General features: G+C 36.1%; 1 protein-coding gene across 1 annotated transcript; it reads left to right on the forward strand.

The window, feature by feature from the left end:
• The first annotated feature begins 14,788 nt into the window (after positions 1-14,788).
• On the forward strand, positions 14,789-22,479 carry LOC123921750 (molybdopterin biosynthesis protein CNX1-like). The gene is made up of 13 exons (XM_045974407.1): positions 14,789-15,151; positions 15,238-15,364; positions 15,482-15,612; positions 16,583-16,684; positions 16,804-16,887; positions 17,661-17,888; positions 18,079-18,257; positions 18,342-18,446; positions 18,633-18,941; positions 20,801-20,958; positions 21,051-21,157; positions 21,700-21,756; positions 22,055-22,479. Exons 1-13 carry the CDS (start codon positions 14,999-15,001, stop codon positions 22,274-22,276), a joined length of 1,962 nt encoding a protein of 653 aa, XP_045830363.1. The 5' UTR covers positions 14,789-14,998; the 3' UTR covers positions 22,277-22,479.
• The last annotated feature ends 17 nt before the right edge of the window (positions 22,480-22,496 follow it).

Genomic DNA, 22,496 nt, shown 5'->3' on the forward strand with positions numbered 1-22,496 from the left:
TTTCAAAACAAAATTGAAGGCTTAAGAATCTCTGAACAAAAATACTCACCTTAAAAGGAATATAAAAAAAAATAAAAATAGTAATTTAATTGTTCACAAAAAAAGTTATTCTTAAACTTCATACTTATCGAACAGAGAAAATGGTGTGATTGTCTGAAATATAAAAGGAATGAAGTAATTGACTTCATAGATTATTTTTCTATTTTATTTTATTAATTTTATTAATAAAAAAAAGTTACATAGTGATTTATACCAAACATAATATTACAATAGGGGGTATTGATCAAAAAATAATCTACATGGAGGTATTAAGCAAAAAATAACTTACACGGGGTGGGACATACATTTGTAGATTTTATTATATAAAAAATACGATAAATATCAATTGAAAGTAAGGAAAGTAACAATGATTTTATATATAAAAAAAGAAAGAATTAAAAGTAATAATATCATGTATTACTTTGTTTTTATTTTCCAAACATCGCTGTAAGATAAACAAATAGATAAATTTTTTAAAATTTGCACCATTAACAAATGAGATATGCATAAAAAAATGATATAATTTTTTTTGTGTCAAACAAATGATAAATAATTCTACTGTTCATTACACAAATGTGAAATTTTTTCACACGGGAACATGGGCTAAAATACTCCAGAAGAAAACAAATGTCTAAAGGAGAGAGATGACGATTAACAACTAATATATATTAATCGTTAGATTAGTTTTTGCTTAATGACTTTTTTTTATGAAAATAAAAGAACAAATATACGAACATGTGGGTTGGGAACGGGGAGTGGAGTATCACTCTCCGTTCTACCATTTCTCCTTAAAATATCCAAAATTTGGATCATTTATCATATTTAAATAAATTATTACATTAAATATAAAATTAATTTTACAAATAATTAAAAAAACCACAAAATATTAAAAATTTAATAATCCATATTTTTCATGTGTCAAAAAAATATCTATATTTTTCATTGAACATTAACCCGTGCATTTGCACGGGTAAGTTATACTAGTATATTTTTTAATATGCGTAAAAGTGACCTATATTGTGGTACGAAGGGAGTAGTATCTTGACATTTGAATTGCCTAGTCTTAGATTAGATAGTTATTTGCTACTGACCGAATATTGTTGTGACTGTAGTATCTTCGATTCAATTCTACAACCATTTTAGATTGTTGACATAAATTATATATAGAAATGAGATATATAAAGATGTAGAATAGTGTACATGAATCCTCATACAAAGAAGTATTTATAGGGCTGATGTAGAGGAGTTAGGATCCTCTCAATTTTTTGTTTTCTCCATTTTTATCGTTACTAAAGTTTTTGGAATATAAATATAATTATGTGACATTTGGTGGACCCAATAATTTTATATATATATATATATATATATATATATATATATATATATATATATATATATAGGGAGAGATCAAATTACACCGGTGTAACATTTGAGTAATGTTACACCGCTCAATAACGCTTTAACGAATACAAATTTTACAAAATCCACCGTTGGATTGAAAACTTATATCGTATAGATCATCCATGTTAAGTTTTACAAAAATCTAAAATCGTTTGACATGTTATTGAAATCGGTCAAGATTAATGGTTTATGCGCTTTTATCGAATACCGTTAATCTTGATCTATCTCAATAACATATACAAATGATTTTAGATTTTTATAAAACTTAACATAGATGATATATACAATATAAACTTTCAATCAAACGGTAAATTTTGTAAAATTTGTATTCGTTAAAGTGTTATTGAGCGGTGTAACATTACGCAAATGTTACACCGGTGTAATTTGATCCATTCCTATATATATATATTATAAAATGCTTAAAAACTATAGTAATGGAGAGTGAAAATGGAGAGGATCCTAACTCGATGTAGGGTCTCAATCATTAATGATGGGGAGATGGTTACAAGACGAGATCCTCGTTAATGCCAAAAGATAATCAAGACCATTAAAGATTTAATTGATTACAAAAACATTACAAATGGCGATGGTTTGGTTAGTTAGGGATGTGATATCTTGAAGTGGTTAAGTTAGGTTCCTCATAATTGATGTTTCTAAGAGCAACTCCAATAAGGATATCTAAGATAATTTCATAAACTAATGATACGGTCCTTATTTTTTTTATTATCGGAGTTTCATGACGTCGCACATAGGATATCAAAATTGATGACACTGGTACATTAAATAAGGTACCGTATCATAAATTTAAGGTTATTATTAGCTTCCATATATGTCAAAATATTATCGTTGACATTTAATGATCGGATCTTTTTTTTCTTTCTTTTTTTACTATAGGAAGATTTTATTTCTTTGTTGTCTTTCATTTCATAAGTTTTCATTCAATTTCGTTTCTTCAACAACAGTGCAGAAAAGATTTTTTTTTCTTCTTGTAGTTGGATGTTAATTTTATAATATTTCATATTGTTCTATATATTACACAATTTTTATTTGTTTTGTTCTCAAGTCATATTTTATTTGTTTTCTATCAAATAGATCCTAATATGTATAATAATAAAAATTAATTATTATATTTTTCATTATATATTTCCTGTCATATTTAAGCATTTTTTCACCATTTTTTATTTATTGTAATGTATTTCTCATTATATTTAATTAGTAATTTATTTATATACGTATTTATTAAATTAACTAATTTTTATTTTTATTTAGACAAAATAAATAAAAAATATATAAAATGGACCATTTGTTATTAATGTATGATACTAAAAAAGTGGTATCACTATTGAAGCAAAATACGTATGAATTGCATAAATATTACATGACATTGTAGGGACCACTTGTTAGTAATGTATGATACCCAAAGTGGTATCACCATTGGAGATGCTATAATGATGATAACTTTTCTCTCACCGTGGCTTATACTTTCCTCGTAGATAGAAACCTCAACAAGAGAAACAATTTTCACTTGTTCAAGTGAGAGGATTTATTATTGTGAGAGATGTGAGGGTTAAACCATACCCTTGGATTAATCTTTTATGTGGTATTTAATTTTAATAACTACAACATAACATTTCATCAATCATCTCCTTCTCTTTCTTCTTTAGTGGTGAGGGATTTGGGTAACATACATGAGGTCCTGGGTTCGGTCCTCTGCTCCATTGTAAACCAAAAAAAAAAGTCTCTTTCTTCTTCAAATTTATCTTTTCCAAGTTATTGAGTACGTCTATTTCATCGAATCAACACTAATTTTTTTATTTTATTCAAATTTATCTCTTTTGTTATTTTGTTTTTATTATGACTAGTTAAAATTACACATTATTTACAACAACTTATTTATAGGAAGAATGATGAATCATATACTGAGTCAGAGGATGAGTTATTGGAGGGTTTAACCGATTGGTCTTACAGATTACCTAAGAAAGCGGAAAATTCTGATATAGTTTTGGATAACATTGTTGATTTATGTTGTTAAACTTTAACTATGTTTATGGGTCCCCCATTCAAACAAAAAACTGCATTCAAACAAAAAGATTTTAAGGTAATTCAATTTTGACTATTCAATATACAATAATATTATTTTACTAATCATTCTCCTGAGATTTTAATTGCAAGTTGCAACCACGTTCTGCGATTTACTCTCCAAATCGGCGAAACATTCGATGGATGTCCAGTGTATTATTGATTCCATTAAGGTAATAAATAAATGAATAATGTAAACAACCACTAAATTTGTTTACCTAGTTCGGTTAAAACCAACCTACTATGAGAAATTACATGTTTTACTATGTCAGTAATGTTGCTTACTTATATTTCAGAAGTTGAATGCAAAAACAATATGTTAATACTAGAATGACAGACTACAATATGTTAATATGGAACATATATGACCTTTATTGTTATTACATACATGGTCGTTATTGCTATTGAGAATTAACGGAAAATTAAATTTTAATTTTAGGTCATCGAGGTGATTGAAAGAAAGTCAAGTATGCGTAAAATCTCCTTTATCGCATAATTTTTAAATAGTTAAAATAGTTCATAGCTTAAAAAATGAGAGAGAGAGAGGGAGGTAGAGAGAGAGAGAGAAGAGCTGCTTCTAGGGCAAGCCTAGGACGGCCGTTTCGGTCACCGCCTTCACCGGAAGCAAGGCAGAAACGGGGGGGCGATTACGTCGATAGCGGTGAATGGGTTGAGGTGCGACGGAGAGGATGGAAAGAGCAGCGACAGGTTGAACGAAGTCAGAACAGACACAAACGAACCAGCGACTGCTCTCACGTAAGATCGTTCTCGAAGCCTAGACGAGAATTCTCACACGAACGATGCTGTGTTCTTAACCACCATGGCTGCGATCGCACCCGATCTGGTAGAAGCAGATCGCGTTATTACAGAGGACGGAGTAAGCTTCACCGATCAAGGAACAGACGTGTTACGCGTTCCAGTTCTTCCAATTTCCGGCCGCGATCGTTTTCTCCATATGCAGGGCGGCGGAGTGCTTGCTGCGATCGACGATGGAGACAGGAGGAAGGGGTTGAAGGTGAAAGAGCAAGGTCCGGCCGGAATCATGTGGGAGAGAAGGCAATTGGAAACCGACAGGGATTGAATTTTGGAACGGTGGAAGCGGTTCAAGCCATTCCTAAACGTTCTGAGATTTTGAAGAGTGTTGTGCAGGAGGAGAATATTCACTTGACAAAGAAGAAGAATAGCAGCAATCAATTTGATCATGGCACTATTACGGGAAACAACGGCGATGCGAGTACGGAGATAAATTATGGAAATGGCGGTGTTGAGCGTTCAAATAACTATAATGGTGATGGTGGTGTGTCGGGTTCCGCCCTAAAACGGTATGTATCTTTTTATTTCACAAATTTTCCAGCACAAATGTCGAATTTTTATTTGAGGAAGGGTTTCGAAGTTTGTGGTATGCTGGAGGATGTGTTTGTCGCAAAAAAAAGAAATAGATACGGTAAACCTTATGGCTTCGTTAAATTCTCTAATGTTAAAAACGTGGCAAAATTGTTAAATGCAATCAACAACGTTTGGTTTGGATATTTTCGCGTTAATGCTAGTGTAGCCATGTTTGAACGCAATGATTCTGGCTCGGGAAGGAACCCGGAAAGGCAAATGGGTGGATTAAAAAAAGGAGACGAAGTGCAGTTGTTGAAAGCGGGACAGAAAGACGCAGTGAGGAATGTAGAGCCTACAGGAAGTGATGGTATTAATAATAATAGCGACGGTAGGATTGATACTACTGCGGAAAAGGAAAGTAGTGCCCTAAAGGAAGGAGTGCAGGTGGGGGAGGTGGTCATCAAGTTAGGGGCCCGGCAGGAGGATTTAGTCAAAAAGGCAGACTCAACAAAAGGGGTAGCAAAGCCCAAGAACAAGGTTGAGCAGCTAAATGATTCAGTTAAGGATCGCAGAGTCTTTATGCGAAGCTATAAATCGAAGCCGAATGATATGGAGTGGGTCCACAACGGGGTAGTAGCTATAGTCATCAATGGCGATTCGCTCTCTGTGGTGCAGAATAGAATTATGGACGCGGGTTTTAGTGATCTGATACTCATTCCAATGGGTGCCGATAAGGTTTTTGTCCGCAGCACTGAGAATGAAGATGCTATGTCAGTAATTAACAATGCAAAGGAGTTTTTCAAACTAGTTTTTTCGAATTGGATGCGTTGGGATAAGGAGTCATCTCCTTATCGGAGAGGTGCTTGGGTACGTTTGTATGGAGTTCCTCTTCATGCTTGGAATGAGCAATTCTTTCAGTTGTGCGTTTTTGAAAGTGGACGGTTCCTTCGAACAGACAGTTGTTCTGTTGAAAAGAATAGATTAGACTTCGCGCGAGTCTTAATAGCTACACCTGAACTTGATATAATCAAAAAAAGTGTGGCTGTTCTGGTGGATGGAATCATAGTGGAGATAAAGATTGTGGAGGAATGGGGGTACGCTATGGGAGAGGATCATTGTCTTTTTGATGAGGGGAGTGAGTCTGAGGAATCTCAAGCTGATTACGGCGAAGGTCAAGTGGACCCGGAGGTTAATCGCAGTGTGGACATGATAATTAATAAATTTAAAGAAGGGCTTGATGAGGAGGATTTCGTCGAAGCTCAAGGTATGCAGGTCGACGAGTCGTTAGTCAAGACTGATGCAAAATTGGTTTTTGGGAGAGCCGGGACCCCATCTGTTTTGAGGAAGGGTTCTAAGGAAGTGTCCGGAAATCAGGATGATAAGGTAGAGGCACCTTTTCCATTGGTGGAGGCTCAGGTTAGGCCTACTAGTCGACCGATTATTAGCAAACGTACAAATTCTTGTCCTCCGGAGGCGAGACGGTCCGTTATTTCTGGACCTTGGAGTCTGGAATGGTTGCAGGACCAGAATCACGGGGATGCGGGAGTGATCTTTTCAGCAAGTAAGAGGAGTAGAAAGGTGGCTCACCAAGGATCGAAACTTAATAAGGTTGGGGAGCAGGATTCGAAGAGAAAGAAAGCAAGAGGGATGCTTCGTCATCCTTTCCATAACATTAAAAAAGTGGCTAGGATGCCAAGCAAAGATCGCTGTGAGGCGTTAAAGGCTTTAAAGAAGACCGTCCGTCGGCGTAGGGGCGGGGACAGGGTCAATCGCTCTTGTTCTATGAGTTGTAAAATCTCATCAGGAGACTCATCCTCGTCGGGTTCTGTCAATAACGATTGGATGAATTGGGTGGCGGTTCAGGGCAATGACCAAATGGCGGTGGATGATGTGTGGGGGATTGGGAAAGCCATCGGGGTCAAGTTTAAGGGAGATAGTGTGAACATGTTCGATATTCTTTCAAGGGCGGGCAAAGGAAAGAAGCAGTTTACAGGACAGTTGTCTGGGGCAGGGGGGACCTGGAGGGACAACGGGTGCTAATGTTGTGGTTTTCTGGCTGTGTGGGAGGGGGGGGGGGGGTAGGTGTTATTGATGAAGATTATCTCTTGGAATATTAGAGGGCTAGGAGGCCCTGAAAAGAGGAAGGAGGTGCGTAAGATGGTGGGGGATCTGAAACCCTTTATTTTTTGTATCCAGGAGACGAAATTGCAACATATTGACGAATTTCTTTGTAAGACTCTCTGGGGCAGCTCTATTCACGGGTTTTCTTATCGCCCATCGCTTGGGGCGTCAGGAGGGATTTTAACTCTGTGGGACTCTTCTGAGGTGGAGGTTTGGTCGACTGAAAGCCGTGAGCATGTTTTGTGGTGTCATGGTCGGTTTCTTAGGACAGGGGATGAGTTTCATGTGGCAAATGTCTATGCGCCTTGCGATGACGGGGCTAAGCAAGGGTTATGGGAGTATTTTTCAGTGCGGCTCGTTTCTTTGGTAGGAAAGAATGTGTGTGTATGTGGGGATTTTAACGCTGTCAAACACATTGACGAGAGAAGGTCGGTTAGGGAAGGGCATCGAGTCTCGGATCATATCCCTTTTAATCGATTTATCGAAGATAATTCTTTGATTGATCTTCCCTTAATTGGACGCAAGTTTACTTGGTTCAAAGGGGACGGTGTTTCGATGAGTCGTCTTGATAGGTTCCTTTTATCTGAGGAATGGTGTTTGTCTTGGCCCAATTGCAAGCAAGTAGCTAAGTTACGAGGGTTGTCTGATCATTGCCCTCTGGTTTTGTCTACGAACGAGGAAGATTGGGGACCTCGTCCGTTGAGGATGCTTAAGTGTTGGAAGGATATTCCTGGCTATAATGCGTTTGTCAGAGAAAAGTGGAATTCGTTTCAGGTTGATGGCTGGGGTGGTTACGTGCTCAAGGAAAAACTAAAGATGATTAAGGTGGCTCTGAGAGATTGGCACTTGGCTCATGCCCAAAATATTCCTAGTCGCATTGATTCTTTGAAGTTTAGGTTGTCTGCGCTAGATGAGAAGGGGGAGGAAGATGATCTTTCTGAGGTAGAGTTAGCAGAGCTTCATGGGGTTTCGTATGATATTCATTCGTTGTCTAAGCTGCATGCCAGTATCAGTTGGCAACAATCCAGGTCGCTGTGGCTCAAGGAAGGGGATGCTAATTCGAAGTACTTTCATTCGGTATTGGCAAGTCGCCGTCGTAGGAATGCTATATCCGTTATCCAGGTTGATGGTGTTACGTTGGAGGGGGTGAATCCAATTAGGCAGGCGGTGTTTTCGCATTTTGAGTCTCACTTCAAGGCATCTAATGTGGAGAGGCCGGGGGTTGATGACCTTCAATTTAAGCGGCTGACTCAGGTGGAGGTTGGAGGTTTAATCAAATCTTTTACGGAGGTTGAGGTGAAACAAGCTGTGTGGGATTGTGATAGCTATAAAAGCCCGGGTCCTGACGGAATCAATTTTGGCTTTATCAAAGATTTCTGGGTCGAGGTGCGAGGCGACGTTATGCGTTTTCTTTCGGACTTTCATCGGAATGGCAGATTGACAAAAGGTATAAATGCTACGTTCATTGCTCTGATCCCCAAAACGGATAGCCCTCAACGGTTGAACGATTTTCGGCCTATTTCGCTTGTGGGATGCCTTTATAAAATTTTGGCGAAGGTTTTAGCTAATAGGTTGCGGCAAGTGATTGGAAGTGTAATATCTGAGTCCCAGACTGCGTTTGTGAAGAATAGACAAATTCTTGATGGTATCCTAATTGCAAACGAGATAGTTGATGAGGCGCGTAAGTATAAAAAGGACCTTATGTTATTCAAGGTGGATTTTGAGAAAGCTTATGATTCGGTGGATTGGGGGTACCTTGACGACGTCATGGGGAGAATGTCGTTTCCAACGTTGTGGAGAAAGTGGATTAGGGAGTGTGTTTGTACGGCTACAGCTTCTGTGTTAGTTAATGGTAGTCCGACTGATGAATTTTCTCTTCGTCGAGGTCTTCGACAGGGTGATCCGCTCTCTCCTTTCCTTTTTCTTTTGGCGGCAGAGGGTCTCAATGTGCTTATGGAAGCAATGGTAGCGCGTAATTTGTTTACGGGATATAGTATTGGTGGACAGGAGTCGATTAGGGTGTCTCATCTTCAGTTCGCTGATGATACTCTCTTGTTGGGGGTTAGAAGTTGGGCAAATGTTAGGGCTCTTCGGGCTGTTTTAGTGCTGTTTGAGACTATGTCGGGGTTGAAAGTCAATTTTAGTAAGAGCTTATTGGTTGGCGTTAATATTTCTGATTCTTGGTTAAGGGAAGCTGCGTCTGTCCTGTGTTGTAAAGTGGGAAAGATTCCTTTCCTTTACCTGGGTCTTCAGATTGGGGGGGGTCCGCGGCGTTTGATGTTTTGGGAACCAGTGTTGTCTCGCATAAAGAATAGATTGTCTGGGTGGAAAAGTCGCTTCTTGTCGTTTGGTGGTCGTCTGGTTCTGTTAAAGTCTGTCTTGACATCTTTACCTGTCTATGCTCTTTCTTTCTTCAAAGTTCCCTCAGGTATCATTTCCTCTATTGAATCTCTTTTCATTAAATTTTTTTGGGGGGGTTGTGAGGATTCTAGGAAAATTTCTTGGGTTAGTTGGAAAGACATTTGTTTACGTAAGGAGTCTGGAGGTTTGGGGGTTAGACAGTTGCGCGAGTTCAACCTTGCGTTGTTGGGAAAGTGGTGTTGGAGGATGTTGGTGGACAGAGAGGGCCTGTGGTTTAGAGTTTTGGCAGCTCGGTATGGGTTTGAGGAGGGTAGACTTTGTGAGGGTGGTCAGCGAGGTTCGGTGTGGTGGAGGGAGATAGCGCGTATTAGAGAGGGTGAGGGTGAGTTAGGTGGTAGGTGGTTTAGGGAGCATGTTGTGAAGAGGGTGGGGGATGGCTCAGATACTCTTTTCTGGACCGATCCTTGGCTGGATGAGATCTCGTTGAGGGAGCGGTTTGGTCGCCTTTTTGCGTTGGCTGAGACCAAATCGTGCTCAGTCGCGGAGATGTTTGCTTTAGGGTGGGGGACAGATGGAGAGGCGTGGGTGTGGCGGAGGAGGTTGAGGGCGTGGGAGGAGGAGTTGTTGAGGGAGTGTCAACTTTTCCTTCTTGACATTTCTTTGCAGGATCAGACTTCGGACAGGTGGCAGTGGAGCCCAGATCCTGACACAGGTTATACTGTTGCGGGAGGTTATCAGATCTTGACTCATCAGGCTTCAGTTGCTTTACATGATGCGGAAAACCTTATATGGCACCCTCAGGTCCCGTTGAAGGTTTCCATTTTTGCGTGGCGTTTATTGCGGGATAGGCTGCCCACGAGAGCCAACCTAGTCAGTCGTGGTGTTTTGTCTTCTACCGCTGATGCTTGTGTTTTTGGCTGTGGAGTGACTGAGTCGGCCCATCATTTATTTTTATCTTGTAGCACTGTTGGCTCTTTATGGGATTTGGTCCGTGCGTGGGTTGGCATTTCACCGATGGATTTTACTACCTTGCGCGATCATTTTGTCCAGTTCACAGTTTCCGCAGGTGCATCTCGAGCTCGACGGTCTTTTCTGCAGCTTCTTTGGCTAGTTTGTGTTTGGGTGATATGGACAGAGAGAAATCATCGTTTGTTCAAGGGCTCAACAGACACACCTCATCTCTTGTTGGATAAGATCAAGCTATTCTCCTTTAGGTGGTTGAAGTCGACGAGCATTACGTTAGCTTCGAACTACCATAGCTGGTGGTCTGATCCATTGTTGTGTTTGGGTCTTGTATGATTTTATTATGATTGCATCTCTTTGACTCTATTGTAAATTTTTTAGTCTACTTCGGTACGTCTTGTGCCGGGGAGGCTATTTGTGTTAATATATTCCATTTTGGCTTCTTCAAAAAAAAAAATCTCCTTTATCGCATACTCAGTTGGAGGACTGGTGGCACAATATGCTATCGGGCAGCGGTATAACACACCTGAAAATGAGGCGGACTCAGTAGGAACAATAGGCGGCTTGTTGGCAATGAATTTCATAACACTTGCTACACACCTAAGGTCAACTGGCCATTTGCAGGTGTCAATTTTTGTGTGTTTAATGACAATTCATTGTTTGTCGCCACGGTTAAGAAATGCATGATTGGTGTGAATGATACTTTTGGAGAATATAGATAAGATTGAATTAATTTATATTTTGGTCACATAAGTTTTGGTTTATTAAGAATGACCATGCTTAGATAACCTTGTGTTATGCTTTTAACTGAGACATCGAACATATACTCATAGTCTACTGTCTAGAGTAATAATATGGTACCACATCAACTAGTTTTGAATTTCAGGTTCCAATTCTTTTTGGGGGAACTATACTTGAGAAAATTGCAAGTATAGTTTCTCCCTAAATAGTTGGAAAAACATGTCGACATCTTTTCCTTATTGATGGCACTCAACGAACAGATCTCTTGCTTTTACGCATGGTTGAAGACAGCGATGAGGGTTATTTTATGTATGTTTGTTATTTATCTGTTGTCCATTTATTTTTATACAAATATTTTGTTCCCTTAAAGGGGTCTTCATGTCTTTGAAGAAATGACTATATATATCTTGCTTTGTACATGTCTGCATTGCGCGCTTTCGAACGCCGCGTTATATATTCTAATATTGTTAATGAGTGTATCCTTTATACTTCTACTTATAAGTGCATTCAATTTCTTATTACATACGATATGCATATTTTTATTTGGTTTTCCTATATGATAATTTTAGATATTGTTGGATGGAGAATCACATCCATTAAAGGTGATAGGACAGATATAAACGTATGTTAACTGACATTTTTTTTAATGCTATATTATTTATTGAATTATTCATTATTATTTAGTAATGTGAACTATTTAACTGGTAGATGATGGCAAAACTCAATGAAGAATATCCATATGTGGATATGAAGAGAATTGTCACTATTCAATGATACTATTTTACCAATCATTCTCTTGAAATTTTAATTGCAGGTTGCAACCACGCTGTGCGATTTACTCTCCAAATCAGCGAAACGTTGGATGAATGTCCAGTGTATTCTTGATTACACTAAGGTAATAAATAAATGAATAATGTAAACAACCACTAATTTGTTAATTATGTATGTTATTATTACCTAATGGACTATTGAGCCGAATACAAATTGCTATTTCACTCTATTGTTTAACTGTAGTTGTTTCAAATTATACTACTTAAACACATTGATAAGGTGTTTTTTTAATATCTTTTTTAATCAAACAAACTTAATGCATTTCATTGATTAGTAAACGTTCAATAAATAAGTGAGCAAGAGAATGAGCAACCATATTCCCTGGTCTCTTAACAAACTTCAATTCAAAGTTTACACAAGTAACATATATAATTTGGGTAATGTCAACAACAATTAAACTAAACTCTGAATTACCACTTTCAAATTGAACCATATCCAAACCTTTATGATTGCTTCCTTCTTGGCGTGCAAGAGAGTTCATGTTTCGCCTTCCACCATTGACAGGGTGGCCTACTGTCTCTGTGTGAAACCAACCACAAAATTACCAACATGATCCCGAAAACAGGCTTTCATCGTTGTTACCCCTACTTCAACACAAAAGTAGCATCAACATTACATTTTACACAACCATTGCGAGGTTTTTCCCATCTACCAATAGTAAGCTTTTTATCTTCTTAAATAACAAATAAATCGAGATTTTACTGTATGAGCTGCTTAAGATTATGGGCTTTATTTGTGAGTCTTTGGTCATTATATTTTGGTTCTGCTAATAAAAATCAAGTTACAAAAAGACCGGATTGAAACTAAATTTTGATATGGAAATGCAAATCTAGAATTATTCTTTATTTTTAACAATACATTTTTATCTACGACACAAATTTAAATCATGATATTTTGACTTTCATGAGCAATCCATTGCATGTTACTCTTTAGAATTCTTCACATCACAACAAAAATTTATTCGCAAGACATGAGTGTAAACATGAACTTTGGGTCCATTGTGGTTACACATAGGTACAACACAACATATAAGAGAATTTATACCGGTCGCTTTATGTGATAGTGTCAAGATACATACTTCCATATATAATTCAAAAACTCTTTTCAATTATGAGAATTTGGTTTTTGACTAAAATCTTTTATATTATAAGCTTGTATACACAAGCAAATTCTAAACCCTAATTTATTTTCTATGTTTTCCCTCCATTTTATCTTGCAATTTTTATTAAAAAATAATACAATTTTGTCTTGAATAGGATTCGAACCCGCAACCCTTTAGTGTAAGGCAATATTTCCAACCACTATGGCAAGTATACCAATTGTGATTAAAATTATGTGCAATAATTGATAAGCACCATCAATTTTAAAAGTATATCATATCAAAATTATTGTTGACTATATTATTCATCACGAAATATTTTTATGTCTTTTCTGATCAATGATTTTTTTCTACCGGATCATAAATTTAGAGAATAATTATCATGTGAGATTTAGAAAGTTATTATCACGTGTAATTTGGAAAGTTATTATCAAACTCAATTTTGCAAAATCAATTTTTTTTGCAATACAACCAAACACAACCATAGTCATGTCACTAATCACATTCATTATTTTGATTTTAACATTGCAGATTTAATATTAACCAATGATCAATTGATACAATATGCACTAGCAGACCAATTGTGATTTAAACTATGTCCACAAAGTGTTAAGCTCCATCAACTTTCATAGGAAAGATTTCATACGACAATTAAGCACCATCAATTTTCATTGCACAATTTAAACAATTAAAAACCGATAATCTCATATATTATAAGCTTGCTAACATAAGCTAACCCTAAACCAAATTTTTTCCCCTCTCATTTTTTTTTTTTTATTGCAGCTTTATATTAACAAAATACAGATTTGTGCTTCAATTATGAAAGAATTTAGGAATCCTAATATGTTAACCCTGTTTTCAATAAATTTGAACAACGGAATTAATCACAATTTTTATTTATTTATGGATGTCTACTTAAGTTTATGTTCTTGATTATGTCTTTAATTTTTTTTTAACCTTTAATTATCATCAATTTTTTAACCTTTAGTTATCAGTAATTTTTTTTAATAAGTAAACAAAACGATGGGGTTCCAAAATTATTTAAAAAATATATAAAATATAAAATAAGCACATAAACAAATATAGAATAATTAGTCCATGAAATTTTCTATACTACTCTTATTGAAAATGCTCTTAGAATTTTTGTATTTTATTTTTTATTGTTACATATTACACCCAATTAGACCCATGCACCGCATGGGTCAAAGTTCTAGTTAGAGAGACATCTACAATTTGAGACTTTTCCCTCTCCTTCATATGGACTTTTCCACTCTTTTCCGCTCCACTATATATTTGTTAAACTCCGTTGCAATTTTTTTTTGTCTTTCACCAACAATTTGATCTGGTTCGGGGGTCAGTTATGACATCAAGTGATTCCAGCCCTTCCCGATCGCAGTTAAGAACTCGGTTGAAATTTTTATCTACACATGGGAACTTTTATTTTTTACAAGAAGCTATGGACAATTTGCTAGATTAATCAAAATGGGACAATTTGCTACCAACTTTCCATTCTTTATTCCCAAACCAAAATGAACCTGGACCATTTCTAGATTAATGATTAATTAAATTTAGGGTCTTGTTAACATGTGCCTACCTTAGGGCACATGTTAAGATATACCAAAATAGAAATTCATCATTTAATGATACAAGAAATTTAATGTTTTAAAAGTCAAAATGCACAAATTAACATTTAATAATTTCTATTTTTGCTTCCTTAACATGTGCCTTAAGGGCACAAGTTAACATTCTCCTTAAATTTATATATCCTTCTCAAAATTGACAGTTTACACAAAATAATAAAAAAACTAAAATGTCAAAAACTAAACCAAAGTCCAAAACCAAACACAATCTCTTCAAAATGAAAGTAGTAATTAACATCCCTAATCTCACGACTCCTCCGACTTTGAAGAGACAACCATCAACCATCATACACTATAATACGTAAGAAAATAAATAAAATACAAAATAAAAAACAAAAAACAAAGCAACAGTAACAGTAGTATCAATCACATTGAACACGACCCCATAAACAAAACAATGATCTCAGTTACTGACGCTCTCCAAACGGTTCTTAACGCCTCTAAACGTCTTCCTCCAATTTCCGTTTCACTTCACGACGCCCTTGGTAAAGTCTTAGCTCAAAACATTCATGCCTCTGATCCTTTACCTCCTTACCCCGCTTCCGTCAAGGTACTTTTTTCATTCAATTTCTTCTTCTTTTTATTATTTCTCACTTAACTAATAAAAACGGGCTTGGGTTTTTTCTGTTGGAACAGGACGGTTATGCGGTTATAGCTGCCGATGGGCCTGGTGAATACCCGGTGATCGCTGAATCAAGAGCCGGTGATGATGCGGTTGGTGTTACCGTTGTTCCTGGAACTGTTGCTTATGTAACAACCGGAGGTTTAATAGTTGTGATTTGTGATTTTTTGTTGTGAAATTGATTGTGATTATTGAAGTTTGTTATTGCTGTTGTTAAGTTAGGTTTAATAGTTGTGATTGTGATTTGTGATTTTTCAGGACCTATACCTGATGGTGCTGATGCAGTTGTTCAGGTTGAAGATACTGAAAAAGTCAACAATGGTGGTGATGAGTTTGACCGGGTTAGAATATTGGTGAAAACTACTCAAGGCAATGATATACGCCCCGTGGTATGTAATTAACTATGTATGTATGTATGCATGCTTGTTGTTAACAATACTCGGTCGTAGTACTTTAATTTTCATCATGATATTGAGTGTAACTATGATCTATAAAGCACTGACATAGACACCGATAATAATTTAAGGAAATGGAAGTGAATGATTGTACATACACATTTCAGACACTGGATTCTTCTTAAATTTAATCCGAAAGTGTCAACACCGACACATGTCGGACGCCATAAACATTTTCAATTTGAAGTGTTATGTTCGTACTACATTGGTTATATGCTGACACATAGACAATAACACGTAGACACTGATAATAGTTTAAGAAAAAATGGAATTGAACGATTGTAACTACACATTTCAGACACTGGGCACTTCTTTAATCCAAGGTGTCAACACTAACACTAGTCGGACACCAGAAACATCTTCAATTTGAAGTGTTGGTACTTGTTACTACATAGGTCATATATTACGATACATGCATTGTTTTGGAGGTTATGTGCTTCTGGATATAATTGGGATACATTACATACATTCATAGAAGGTGACATGGTGTGTCTATTTACCCCTTGGACAACGATTCCGTGCAGTAAGAGATTTCATAGTTAGATGATGATTGATTGACTTGTATTTGACTTCACTAAATTGGCTTTAAAATACATTTTGGATTATGGGTGTCTGATCTTCATCCGAAAACCTAAATTTTCCACTGTAGAGGATTCAAACCCATATTCATTACATAATGATATTTACAATTTTAATGGAATCAGACTTCGTGCCAATTCATTGTTTATTAATTTGAAGTTTTATTCTATTCTATCAGTTGACCTAAATAAGTTAAACTCTTATTCTTCCATTATTTTGAGTAACTAGCCTACCATTATGTGTATTGTGTATTCAAATATACATGTTTTGATGTATTCTGTGATCTATGATTTTGCGGTTCATCCAAAAAAGTGTTCATTGACAGGGAGTTGATATCGAGAAAGATGCAATAGTATTAACATCTGGAGAAATATTAGGTGCTTCCGAGATTGGCTTGCTTGCTACAGTTGGTGTGACGACGGTAAAGGTAATGGAACATGGTTTCTTTTTAGTTCCTTTCACGGAGGACCTTTTATGTGCCCTTTTGTATTCTAGTGTTTTACTATTGCATATGTAATGATGGGAAAGAAAAATGCTTTGGTGCAGGTGTATCCTACTCCAACTGTTGCTGTTCTTTCTACTGGCGATGAACTTGTAGAGCCATCTACTGGGCATCTGAGTCGTGGTCAGGTATTGCTATTGAGGACTAGGACTTGTTAGATGAGTCGATTAAGTTTTTGTGAAGATGCCTAGTAGGAACGCTAATGTTCTAGTTATTAAAACTATGATGTGTAAGCTGATTTTTGGACTTTAATCAAATTCTAGGTAAGGTCAGGTTATTAGTGTAATATAATGCAGATTTCCTATAAGTTCAAATTTCAACCAAGAAGATTTAATTTAAAAGAACAGTGACATGGGAGATGATGACTTGAATTTTTTTCAAAACTTGCCAATTTCGATATTATCTTTAATAGACCATTAACTTGCTGATGTGTGTTTGGTTTTCAATTTTCATCACAGCCTTCCCATTTGCTTTTATTTACTTTTAAGCTGTAATACTCATTAGATTAAAACAATGATAACGATATTGTAATATTTGGTTCTGATTACTCAATCAGTATCTGAGTCCAACTAGCGGCATTGCAGACTAGCCGCATTATTAGTATGCACATGGAACTTCAATGCTCAATCAACTCACTTGAGGCTGAGCGATTGAAGCTTAAATCAAACATGTTGTGATATTTGGATTATAATAAATATATATATTTTTTTTTGTATATGAATTTCTTACAATGTATACACATGCATTGTTCAAAATTTGTTGAACATCATTATACTTGTTTTACGATGTTACTCAACTACCCATTTGTTTGCTATATGTTTGGATTTTGAATGTAGTTTACAGGAGGTATTTGGTTAATGTAATTAAAACAAACATTAGCTAATATACAGATCCTATGCAGATTAGGGACTCTAATCGTGCCATGCTGCTGGCAGCTGCAGTACAGCATCAATGCAAAGTTGTGGACCTTGGTATTGCTAAGGATGATGAAGAATGCCAAGGAAGGATCTTGGATAAGGCTTTTGCTTCTGGAATTAACATTCTCATAACTTCAGGAGGTGTTTCAATGGGAGACAAAGATTTTATTAGGCCTTTGCTTCAAAAGCGAGGAAAAGTACATTTTGATAAGGTAATGTCACAATTTTATTTGATTCCTATTGTTTATTCTGATGATCCTGTAATTTGGTTTGGTGGTGTAATTGTATGTCGTATTTCTGCAGTTGTAGAAATAGTAAAATATTTAAAATTTTATCTAATGCTTTGGCGAGTATGATTTTATGAATCCTGTTATCTTAACTTAGGATTTATCTATATTTCAGGTGTCTATTAAACCAGGCAAGCCATTCACTTTTGCAGAGATTGGCTCTCAATCAACAGAAAGTAAAATTCTAGCTTTTGGGCTACCTGGAAATCCTGCCAGCTCTTCAGTTTGCTTTCATCTCTTTGTGGTTCCTGCTATGCGCCAGCTTGCAGGGTGGACAAATCCTCATAACCTGAGGTTACACAAACTTCTAAATAGCACTCATTGTTGAGATGGAATGCTTGCTTTCTCTAGGATTTCAGTAAATTCATTTCTGTGCAGGGTACAAGCTCGGCTTCAACATCCCATAAAGACGGATCAATTTAGACCAGAATATCATCGTGCCACTGTTATATGGACTGAAAATGATGGAACAGGAAGCCCTGGGTAAGTTGATGATTGAATTGCATTATTGTGGTTTTAGTCAGAAAGATCTATGGACAGATATGTTTTCTTTATAGCACGTATTTTTTGGGGGTGTATTTACTTGTTTTCCAGAGGCCTAATTGCTATGCCTATATTTGATCTGGTTTCTCTAATGAATGAACTTTGTGTGCTGCCAATGAATTTCAGTTTTGTTGCCGAGAGCACTGGTCATCAGAGGAGCAGTCGACTACTTAGTATGAAGTCAGCTAATGCCTTGTTGGAGTTTCCAGCAACAGGCAGTGTTGTATCTGCTGGGACCCCTGTGGCAGCTATCATAATTTCCAACCTAAGACCTATGGATTTTGGCAAGAATCATATATCATCACACTCAACCTCTACTTTGCCAGGAATTAAATCAGATAAAATAACTACAGATTCTTCTGGGGGTACTGACCTCAGAGTGGCTATTCTTACAGTAAGCGATACAGTTGCTGCGGGGACTGGACCAGATCGAAGGTATTGTTGACCTTCATTTTGTATTTTATATGGGTGCACACAGACAAAGAGACATAAATAGTGCGGAGTATCAGGACTAGGCATTTCTTAACCCATTTAGAAAATTAGAACTTTCATTGTTAAACAAGCTGAGCAATTGATTGTCTGTTTTGGTATGCAACCAATTTTATCAGGAATATTTAAGACTAAAACCAAAGTTTTTGCACTTTCTAGATGAAGTAACTTCTAGGTTCTTCTGATTGACCGCACAAATTATTTTTTAATGGAATAAACCAGTAAATTACATGATTATAAAAAAGGTTAATGAGTTATTGGCCTTATTCAAACCAATAAGGCTAGATATGTGTTTTTGTTGCTCTTAATTGGGTGAATTTAGTGTACTCTTTCAAACCAAAGAAAAAATTTCTGTGAATGGTAGAGGAATGGAGCAACATAGTGTTTGTTCTCATTAAAGCTAGATCTGTATATGATATTTCATGGACAACCGCATTTGTATGCCACTGAAAAAGTTATATCAACTAGTATTGTCATAATTGTTAAATAATATTCTTCCCAATTGGATAAGGCTAAATGGCATCTAGATACACCTCTTTTAATCATTATTTGGAAGAGGTCACAAAGTTGATGCCAAACTAAAGAGCAAACTTGATATTAATCAATGTCAAAAGGGGCATTGGATATACTGAGTGTTCTGCAACAGTTTTTTTTTTTTTTTTTTTGAAGAAGCTAAATTAGCCCACCCAAATTGACACTTGAGAGAAGCGAACCTGAGACCTTAAGGAGGAGCACACTCTCAGGTCCCAAGCTAATACCACCAGACCAAGAGTGTTCTGCAACAGTCTTATAGTTGGAGCATCTAAAGATAATAATTTCCTTTTTATAAATTCTATTTTAGGTGTGGATCTATTCTATTGACCGTAGAACTCAGCCTTATCTTCATGGTATCAGGCTGTGGTTTCATACTATTGAATTTCCACACATCTTATGTATAATAACACTTAAGGTTTATCTGTGTTTTATACATAATAGGACTGTATTTTTATTTTATTTTTTATGCTCCATTCTCTCTCTTTCTTTCTCAAACTGGCTGTTTGTCCGCTGCTTTCAAATTGTTCTCAGAGCTGTAGGTTCTTTTACTAAATTTTACACAAATTTTGATGAATGGAAGGGGCTATTGCCATTTTTATGTGGGCGTGTAGGCTTCAATATCAATCAGAAAAGAAATGTTTCACTGAGCAAATTGCTCTAGACACCAGAAACAAACACTCAATCATCCCAGTATTAGGCATTCCTCCTTTTCAATTTTCTATTTGGCCATGGTAGTACGGAAAAATCTCTTGGTTTTCAAGTGGCTTCGTTAGGAAAAAACTTATGCATGTAAACTCTTAGGGCTCAGGGCTGGTCTGTGGTTTTTATCCGTTAATTGTCTGTATTTATCAAAGTGAAGTTCCTCCGGAGATTTCCCCAAACAAAAAATAAGTGTAAATGGAATGGGTAGGTTACTTGATGGTTGTTAGTATTTGTCCCTACTGAGGCATCATAATTTTATTTTGATTGAAGCTATCTGATTATATAAAAAACGGGCTTTTCAAAGTGAAAAAGATCATATTATTATGTATGTTTGCCAACGTTTTAAAGTCTGAACTGGATATTAAACTACCAAGATATCTAGGTCATGGTTTGATTGGTTCAAAAAGTTTAAATTGTGGTCAAATCATGTTCAACTAGACAATATAGTACGGAGTAATAGGAATGAAGACATAGATGTTCATGGTTCACTTGTTCAACCAGGCAGTTCAAGCTGGTTTTAAATCATTGGTATTAGCATCAAAGTTTGCTGACTCTTAACAATTAAACAGTGGTCCCAGGGCAGTTTCTGTTATTAATTCTTCTTCAGAAAGGCTAGGAGGAGCCAGAGTTGCAGCAACATCTGTGGTTCCAGATAACATAGAAAAAATTCAGGACATTCTAAGAAGATGGAGTGATAATGAACAAATGGATCTTATAATTACTCTTGGTAACCTTCTATGTAATTCATCAGTTTCTCTTAAGAATAAAAGTTGTAGTTGCGTGGATTTAACTTCCATTGTTTTTGCTTTGCCAATCAAGGTGGGACTGGCTTTACCTCACGTGATGTAACACCGGAAGCTACAAAAGCATTGATTGAAAAAGAAACACCTGGTCTTTTGTATGTAATGATGCAAGAGAGTTTAAAGGTATGAGCATCTATACTTATGTAGTTATAGTTATTTTTTTTTTTAAAAAAATTATAGTAATGTCTCTTGTAGTTTGTGGTTTCTCATACGGTGACCTTAATTTTCTGTTTACATGTTTTTATTTTCCAAATTAACGTTCAAAGAACTCCATCAGTTTTTTTTATCATCATGGCTATGTAATTTTAAAACCATAAAAGCCTATATATTTAGAGTCATGATACTTTGTAAACTGTTATTTGCAAGCTTATTCAATGTTGTCTGTTTGGATGCAAAGTAATAACCGAACCACTTTCATTTGATAACAAAGTAAAAAAAGCTTGTGTATAAAAAAGTTTATGCATGTAGAATTATTCATATTTTTTTATTTTATGTTTAAAGGAAGATCAACCTTTAATTCTCTTAATTTGCTCTTCAGTCTTTTTGGATGATGTAATTTTACGTATTCTTAATTATGTTGAAAGGTATAATTGGTTTATGTCAGTTAAATGGTTTCCAATGGAAGATAATTCTCAAGTATTTCTGTTGTTTCTTTGCATGAATAGGTGACTCCTTCTGCAATGCTTTCACGCTCTGCAGCTGGAATCAGAGGATCAACCTTGGTAAGAAAAAATGCCAAAAATTTATATCTACTTAAAAAGTATATTTATGTATCATGTACGGAGGCTGAGCTTTGACTCTCGATGATTTTTTTTTTCATATAGTTCTGATATTCATAAGTAGTTGTTGGTTTCTACCTGGTGCAGTGGTGCTGCATTAGCGCTATTATAATATCTAGTTAGTAAAGTCTTGCGTGAATTGATTATTGCAGTAAACAGTACACCCTAGATTCAGATATATAATTTGAGTGACGTTAGGCTTGTATTTACTGGCTAAGTTATTGTCTCTGTTGATATTCAGATCATTAACATGCCGGGAAATCCAAATGCTGTTGCTGAATGCATGGAAGCTTTATTGCCAGCACTTAAGCATGGCCTAAAACAGCTCAGGGGAGATAAGAGAGAGAAACATCCTCGGCACATTCCTCATGCTGAAGCAGTTCCTACAGATGTTTGGGAACAGAGTTATATGTCAGCCGCTGGTGGTGGGGGCTCTGATGTCTCTTGTTCCTGTTGTAAGTAAATTTGATTATATTTTCTTGTTTGCTTCCCCCTTTTACCCCCAGTATCCTTAGAGGGGATCGGTTATGTAGTTACTATTGGATGGTGAGTGGAATGGATGAGATGAAATAAACGTGATAAAATCACCTTTTTGTGATGTGAATATTTTATATTGTAATAAAATAGGAATGGAATGAAAGAGAATATAGATGTTTGTGTATGAAATATAGAATATGTCTACA

Source organism: Trifolium pratense, linkage group LG4, assembly GCF_020283565.1.
Source record: "Trifolium pratense cultivar HEN17-A07 linkage group LG4, ARS_RC_1.1, whole genome shotgun sequence".
Classification (NCBI taxonomy): Eukaryota; Viridiplantae; Streptophyta; class Magnoliopsida; order Fabales; family Fabaceae; genus Trifolium; species Trifolium pratense.

Bases quoted from the DNA above. Each gene is read 5' to 3' on its own strand.
- LOC123921750 (XM_045974407.1), top strand. From the start codon at position 14,999: ATGATCTCAGTTACTGACGCTCTCCAAACGGTTCTTAACGCCTCTAAA. The intron at 17,889-18,078 runs GTAATGTCACAA...TCTATATTTCAG, and splicing joins GAAAAGTACATTTTGATAAG to GTGTCTATTAAACCAGGCAA. The intron at 18,258-18,341 runs GTTACACAAACT...ATTTCTGTGCAG, and splicing joins ACAAATCCTCATAACCTGAG to GGTACAAGCTCGGCTTCAAC.